This window comes from Plutella xylostella, chromosome 18 (genome assembly GCF_932276165.1).
Source record: "Plutella xylostella chromosome 18, ilPluXylo3.1, whole genome shotgun sequence".
Taxonomy (NCBI): Eukaryota; Metazoa; Arthropoda; class Insecta; order Lepidoptera; family Plutellidae; genus Plutella; species Plutella xylostella.
In genome coordinates this window covers 3,298,705-3,307,319 of record NC_063998.1, presented here as the reverse complement: position 1 = coordinate 3,307,319, position 8,615 = coordinate 3,298,705, and the positions used below count along the sequence as shown (strand labels likewise).

Below are 8,615 nucleotides of genomic sequence, written 5' to 3'. Positions count from 1 at the left end.
TTTCCTAGTAGGAATAACCTAAGTGAGGCTTACATAATAATATTATGTAGGTGTCCGATCGTGAATTCATTCATACCTACTACACATTAAATTTGTACTGTTAAAAGAATTGCACTCCTATACAGGGGGTTGCAAAAAGGGTATACTAAGCTGAAACCTGCATGTGCAGCATGGTAAGTATATCTTAGCCCGAAACTGAAATCAGAATTTCAAAATTCTAAATTTCATAGGAGGAAATAATGTTTCTTCTGTGTAAAATATTGCTCACTTTATATTCTCAGGCTCCAAAGTTAACGTGCCGTAGTAATGTAGTAACGATGCATTCTACACTGCTGATACAATACCAAGTTAGATTAGGTATATACCAGGAGATTTTTTATATCAGTGAACTTATCGATGGCGGGGCAATGACATACATTCGCTAACAGCTCTGCAATTACGATAAAAGAACGGCCGTTTCATACCCTTGATCAAGTTCCTTTTGTATCCTGTCCTACCTATCTTACCTTTTGCCTTTTGGTTACTCTCACAAAGTTAATAGATAATATCCAGTAAAAATGAACTTCATAAAAAAATTACTAGCACTGCGATTAATTATTAGATCATTGTAACTCGGAACAAAATTAAACGTAACTAAAAGTTTAAATAATTACTTAGGCCTTTTAATGTTATTAAATCAAAGTATGAATGTCAATTAATTGTAATCTATATTACATCAATAAATAATAAAAACTGAAAATGTTTGTCTATTTTATTTTCTAACCTACCTACCAATAAATCAATCACATAATATGTACAGTCAGCTGCATAAGTGGCTATAGTATTTTAAATATTTTGTAGCTTGTCCAATTCATTCATTCAAAAATTGACGGTTTGCTAAGTAGGTAGTTTGACTAAGTACAAATGTGTATAGCTACTGAAGCAGCTTACTGTACAGTATACTGAAATAATCGACTTACTTAAAATTGTAATTGTAACATATATTATATTATTAGGTATAGAATCTAATGAGGGACTTTCTGGCTTCTTATTTAGGACCAAAGTTACAGTAGCTTATGGTACCGACGGTACCGTAGTAAACTCATGGTTAGAGTAGATAGAGGTTTCAGAGGCACAGATACCTAAACCTAACTAAGATGACCTCACTCAGGTCACCATAGAAGGGCCAGCTGAATACCAGCGCTGTGGCCATATTGTCTACAGCACATGCTGAGCTGGTACGTTTGTGGCGTCTGGACATCAACATGTTGTGTTATTGTTTGTTTTGTAATATTTTCTGTTGTTTTTGTATGTTTTTGTGTGTCAAATATGTAGTTAGTTAAATGTTTATTTATCTTTCGTTAGTTAGTCAAGGTTTCTTGCGAGCAATGTAGGTAAAATGGGTACCTATACATATAAGTAAATATGTTTTCAAAAACATTGTTGTAGATGATTAGCTCCGGTAGCGAGCATTTACGATGCCTTTGTTCAAAAGATTCACAATAGTGTACTTATTAAGTTATTTTATGTACAGTCGACTTCTTTAATGTAACTTTGTAAAACGATTATAAACGATAGTAAAAACGATTTATTAATGTACCTATATTTTGCCATTAAGTGAATCAAGCAATGTTTGAAAATATTCTAAATAGTTATTAGGTAGTGCTTATAATAGTTACCTACTTACTTACTTACCCATATTATTCTAAATCTACGCAGTTTTTTAGTAAATAAACATCAAGGCATAGGTAGTCCTTAATCGGCATTCAATAGTTTGTTGTTAATCGAAGATTAGCTGCGTATCGCCTTTCGGAATCGGTCCGAGTACCTAAGCACAAGTACGTACCTACGTATTTTTATCGTTTGCCGTTACATTATGTAAATGCGAACTCAGTCCATTCGCCTCTATACAAGCCAAGCCTCCTCACAATGAGATGCGCGCGATAAATATAGATAATAATATTATTATTGCGTTGGAATTATATCAAGAATAAATACTAACTATTCTTAGATACCTAGTGTGTCTAACGAATGTCTTAGTAGGTATAATTATTAGTGCAGTGCCGTTCTACCACACAGCCGGGTTATTTCTACGTCAGTGCGACTCGTAGAGGTGAGTTGAATTAATATTTATGCTCAAATTTGTTTGGAATCTAGTATTACTAGTACCGATAAGTAGCCGCGAGAGACGGGCACAGATACGACGCTTGGTCTGTACCGTACTATACCTTCCTAGGTATTTAATACTAAGTAAGTACTTACCTACTTACTTACTATGAATGTGATAAAAATGCATAAGTTAAGAAGTGTATGCTATAATGTACCTATTAACTGATTAACACAATTAATTAATAACTTATTAACTACAATATAATAATGTAATGTAATTATAATAACCATCAGTGCGACTAAGCTCTGGGTCTCTGAGTTCATGGTTGAGAATGTTTGAGACGCCATAATTATTGTACAAGGTATCGGGTTCGAATCCCGGCCCCCGGCCGAAGCAGATTATTTATAAACAGATTTCCCAGGGTCTTAAATTCTCTTCTTGGATTTTATTTGGTTGTTATTCTTATGTCGTATCAGTATGAATAATTGTTATTGATTTTCCTATTTTCATGATAACATGTAACCATTGTCTTTTTATCTTATCAGTGAGGCCAAGTAGCCACTTGCGAGAAACATGGCGGCGAAGGGTTCTTATTCCGTGGAACCAATCACACGTGATGATGTTCAACAAGTTATGGAGCTACTCAAGATGTAAGTGTGTATTCGAGTCCTAGAATAATGTTTTTAGCAGAAACTGAAGTGAAGGGAAGTATACCTACCTACATGAAGGCTGGAAGAGGAAAGTCAGGAAAGCCGTGAAGAACGGCAAGCCAGTTTATGCAAACGTGTACAGTTTGAGGCATAGAAACCTGACTCCTCTCAAAGTAACAATGCTACTGAGTCTATCTGCCCCAGACGCCCCATAATAATTACTGTAATATCCCCTAAACGAGCCCCTACTCAATTCCTTCACCCCTTCATTCCAGAACATTCTACAAAGACGAGCCCATGAACCGCGCCATCGGTCTCTGCGACGGTGGCGCCCCCTGTCTCGAGCTCGACGACTACTGCCAACACTCCATGCTGGAGGGTTTGACGTATAAGGCCGTGGATGCGGAGGGAAACATCGCAGGGGTTATCATTAGTGGGGATTGTCCTTTGGTGAGTAGGTGTGATGAGTTGTGGGTACGGAAACGGGTGATTAGCACCGTTTTTTGGGACCGGTATACCGATATATATCGAATCACCCATAGAACTGATTGAAAGATAGATGATGTGAAGAACCAATCGATTTCGTAACCCTCATCAGATAATAACCTAGATGAGGCTCGCATTTAGAACGAATGAATTAAACTACTCGTAAGTATAAAAATGTAAATAGCATATTCCTAGTAGGCATTAGTATAAGGACATTAGCCACAGACAGGCAGTGGATATGAAGATGCCTCTTTGGGAAAGACCTCCTACGTACTAGAAATCTACTAAAAACCTCGAGAATATTCTAACCTGCAAAATATTGTTTCAGACTGAAAGCATAATAGAAGATATGCGTATGCAGACGAAAAACTGTAAAAACCTGAAATTCCAGAAAATTTTACACGTATTAACGCGTAGAGAAGAATATTCTAGACTCTGGGAGAGATATCCACATGACCAGCATATTGTGGAGGTGAAAGTTGTGGCCACACACCCGGATTGGAGGAAAAGAGGGGTCATGAATGCTTTACTGGCGAGAACTGAGTGAGTAACTTAAACTAGAGCTTAGAGGGAGAATTTGTAGGGAATGAGGATGATTCAAGGTAGTGCAATGCGTTTACCGCTAGATGGCGACTCTCCCTCAAATTTGTGTTTAGGTACTTTTCAGTTTCACTGCTGGTGCTCCATATGTAGACATGCTTAAAATGTCTTATGCTTAGGGCCAAATTCACCGAAGTAATTAAACGTCGTTAGAAGGATCAAAAACGCAGTTTATGCTCTAAACAAGCTTATACGCTCATTTCGATTTTCACCGACCAATATTAACCAAGATTAGAGCAAAACGCAGTTACAGCTGTAACTGCTATAAATTGGCCAGTTAGCGTTGCTAAACGCAGTTATAGAAAGCTGTCATTGTCAAACGTCATAAACAAACCACTGAGCAACAATGATTTCAAAAGGAAGGATACGCCCTTCAGAACATTTTACTCAAACCTTCTTCATACAAGCAAAATTACTGCCATCTGTCATAATTTGTTGGAACTATGTCAGAGCCGAGCTACTTATCCTGACGACGCAACCTTGTACGTGCGTTCATATTTTACCGTCACCGGACAGTAGGTACATAATAATATGAGTGAGTTGCATGCGGACGTCCATACAAGGTTACATCGTACGGCCATTGTAGACTTTGGTAGTAAAATAATTATCGCTTTAAAATGTGTTTATTTATTAATTAAGGATGATACGATATTCCATATTCCTTTTTGACCTTCGTATCATAGTTTTTGTAGCCTTTCACAACAAAAATAGGCATATTTATCACAAGAAACAAAGACTATCTCTCCGTCACAGACAACGGTCGACTGAGGACCGTTGGCCCTAAAATGTCTATTTTAGGGCCAACGCGCGGGTGCCATTTTCTTGAGTGGTTAGGCCTGTCCTTACGCAGTAATATACAGGGTGTCCCAAAAGTCAACGTCATCCCTTAAAGGGCTGATAGGTCAGCTCATGAGAGGCCAGAATATTACAATATGACCTTAGTAAAAACTCGATAATTTTCGAGATATTGTCACTTTTATAAATTTGCTGAAAATCGACACCTTGGATCAGTTTTTTGCGTGCCGCCGGTACAAAAATCCATATTGTTAGAATTTGTTTGGTGTTGCATCACCCTGTATAGCCCTGCTATTGATCGCAGTCAAAAAAAATATCGAGTAATGCTGTATGTTTAAAAAAAACACGGTTTTCAAAGTCATAAAAGGTTATCGTATTTTTTATAAACAACTTTGACTCTACATACTGTAAAAAAAATATACCACGTAAACCTGGCACCTTATTTGAAAAGATTGCTCATTTAATGCAGTTTCCAAAATGGTATGAAACGTTGCTATTGTTTCAATTAACAAAAAAGTTATTGCTATTTTAGTACAAAACGACCTCGATGTAAAATTGTTTGAAGGAAATTTATCTGACTGAATTTATTAAGGGTAAGTCATGTTGGAATGAGTAAAAGTAAAATAGGTGGTGTGGCTGGGAGTGAGAAAAGAGACAACGTTGTCACAGAATAAAAAAAAACGCATTTTGAGTATCTTTCTCGAGAAAAGTGGACTATAGCAACTCCACATTCCCCATAAATGTAGCACATGGTAACGTACATTCCTGAGTAGTGCTAATGTGTGATATTGTACAAGTAAAACGCTTACACATGTACATTGTAGGTACACCCACAGTATCCAAAAAAGGGACAGATCAGTTTGTCATTAACATTACCTCTAATTACTTGTTATTTATTTTAAAGTTATTGTTAAACAAAACCAAACTCTCAAAATTATGATTATGACAATTAATGAGTATTATTTTTTGCTGATTATGTACTTAATATAATAATGTGGTGTTATAATTTTGAGAAATAAAAATAAAAGTCAATAAATGTTTGTTTTTTTTTTAAATAACGTGTAAAAAACGCAAAATATGTTTTATAAGAGTTTGGTAAGTTTTTTCTTAGCTATTTTTGCGTCATCTATGTTGCCACGGCTGACCCCACCACCTATTTTACTTTTACTCATTCCACTTACCCTTAATAAATTCAGTCAGATAAATTTCCTTCAAACAATTTTACATCGAGGTCGTTTTGTACTAAAATAGCAATAACTTTTTTGTTAATTGAAACAATAGCAACGTTTCATACCATTTTGGAAACTGTATTAAATGAGCAATCTTTTCAAATAAGGTGCCAGGTTTACGTAGTATATTTTTTTTACAGTATGTAGAGTCAAAGTTGTTTATAAAAAAATACGATTACCTTTTATGACTTTGAAAACCGTGTTTTTTTTAAACATACAGCATTGCTCGATATTTTTTTTGACTGCGATCAATTTCAGGGCTATACAGGGTGATGCAACACCAAACAAATTCTAACAATATGGATTTTTGTACCGGCGGCACGCAAAAAACTGATCCAAGGTGTCGATTTTCAGCAAATTTATAAAAGTGTCAATATCTCGAAAATTATCGAGTTTTTACTAAGGTCATATTGTGATATTCTGGCCTCTCATGAGCTGACCTATCAGCCCTTTAAGGGATGACGTTGACTTTTGGGACACCCTGTATATGTCAATGCTGAGCAAATAACAACGCTTTGACAACGACATATATTATTTTTTTGTCTTATAATGTGTCAAAACGTTTTGTTACTCCATTGCTCGAAATCAAAATATGCAAAAAGTATGTACGGCGCGACGCAATAACTAAACGCATTTCAGTGTTGCTGGCTCGTCTGTAGCTGAAACACCGGTGACGTAAACGAGATTAAAATAGCACCGATGAATTTCAGGTTACTCTAAACGCAGTTAGACGAAATCGGCAATCGTGATTAATGAAATCGTAGTTTAATAAAACTTAGATTTCTATGCAACCCGTGAATTTGGCCCTTAGTCGCTTGCAAATCAGCCGAAAGCAAAAATTTCAAATAACATGTTGAGTTTTTAAAATAGCGATCTCAAGGTCACATGCTGCTCAAGCACATCCACATAAAAACCACTGCTACACACATCACACACAACACGTCCCCGGATTTATAACAGATGTAGCTGGTCCCTTCATCATCAGGGATCGCTATTTTAAAAACTCCACCTGTATACTTTTAGGCACAGGCCACCGTACTATGACCCTATACTTACCCTGATTATTATCATCCCACAGATCAGCAGTAAAACAGAAGGGTATACGCCTCCTTCGCATGGACACATCCAGTGCCTACTCCGCCATGTCTGCAGAAAGACTCGGCTTCACCTGTGTCTATCGCCAGAAGTACAGTGAGATCAAGATTGATGGAGAAACACTTGTAGAGCCTAGCGCACCGCATTTGGAGGATAGGGTGTATGTTAAGGAGCTGTTTTAGTGCTTTAATGAGTTGCTTTGGTGCTTTAATCACTTTAACGGGCTTTAGCAAAGTGTATGCTTCGGCATAAAGTGCGATAGTTTATACAGGGATGAGTTGTTACATTATAAATTTTGTTATACCTAATGTAACAACGCACCTTTATAAACTCCCGTTCATGAACAGGTCTGTGACCTACTACGAAAGACCCACCCTGTATAAATTTAACCCGATCCATTACTGTCATCTCTGGACGTTTCACCATTGTGCCATTGGATTTCATTTTAAGGGGATCCCTAAAGCTAAAATGCTAAAGTCGGCTTGATATACTTGATTAGATTGGAAAAACGGTGGCTTCTATCACATTGATAAAAATATATTTTGTAGCAGAGGCTATACTGAACATGTTAGTTGCTTATAAATTGGTGCAGGATTATAATAAGTATGTTAAAAAAAATTGCAAACACACCATGTCTTTTGCCATTTTTTGACTTATTATGAAAAAACCCTCGAAATCAGAGGGCCCATTTTCATGGAATCTTATATGTATGTGTAGGTAATTAAATTCTTAACAAAGTTACCTTAAAGAGTTGGATTTAATGGACCAGAAGTCAACTTTTTTTGCAAAAAACTAATAAATTCCGGTTTAAAAATGATGACACCGTGACAGATTTCAGATTTCTTCAGTCGTCGCCCTGGTGGCGGCCTGTTAGGAGCGATACCCACGCCATTTTATTTTTTTTCAAATATTTCACAAAAACTGATTAAATCAACAAATTATGACTACAAGTATTATAATACATATGCATTTGCTATGGAAAGTTAATTTTCTAATCATTTTAGATGCAGAAAAGCCGAAAATTCTTAGAAAACATTTCGCCTTTTCGATTTGTTTACATTTTTTACTATAGAGTTACAGATGCATAGATAAAGGTAAACATTGCACATAATGACACTTATTAGATTCTCCGAATAAGAACTATACGGTCAATGCAGTATGCCAAAGCGCGAGCCTGTTTATATTCTGAGGGGTAATTTATTTTATTTTAACGGTTGTGTATGGTAGGTAAGCTACACAATATACAGGGTGTTGAAAAGTAAGTTCATAATTTGTTTTATTTGAAACCAAAAACCGTAGTTAATTAAAAATATATATATTTTAAGATGTGGTAGTCTGTACACTACAGGTTGTTAAAAATAAGTAAGTATTTTAAAAAATTGAAGATCTAAAATTTACATAATTTTTTAAATCTATTTAACAAGCTTTGCAAAAAAGCGGTTAAGTGCGACTGTATCTCGCCATGAAAAAAATGAAATGTTTACTGTAGCTATGAATTTTATGCGTTACAAGTGGAATAAAATACCGCATAATATTATGTACAACTATGTAAGAGCCTAGTTTTTAAAAAAAAACTCATAAGAAAATATTAAATACACAGGTTTTTTTAACCCCTGAAGGAAATAGAGGGGTGTTATAAGTTTAAAGTAAGGGCTGAATTTTTTTTTTAAA

General features: G+C 35.8%; 1 protein-coding gene across 1 annotated transcript; it reads left to right on the top strand.

Annotated features, from left to right (window-relative positions):
- The first annotated feature begins 1,750 nt into the window (after nt 1–1,750).
- On the top strand, nt 1,751–7,195 carry LOC105388861 (arylalkylamine N-acetyltransferase 1). Its single transcript, XM_048627303.1, has 5 exons — nt 1,751–2,092; nt 2,635–2,739; nt 3,015–3,189; nt 3,554–3,768; nt 6,928–7,195. Exons 2-5 carry the CDS (start codon nt 2,663–2,665, stop codon nt 7,124–7,126), a joined length of 666 nt encoding a protein of 221 aa, XP_048483260.1. The 5' UTR covers nt 1,751–2,092; nt 2,635–2,662; the 3' UTR covers nt 7,127–7,195.
- The last annotated feature ends 1,420 nt before the right edge of the window (nt 7,196–8,615 follow it).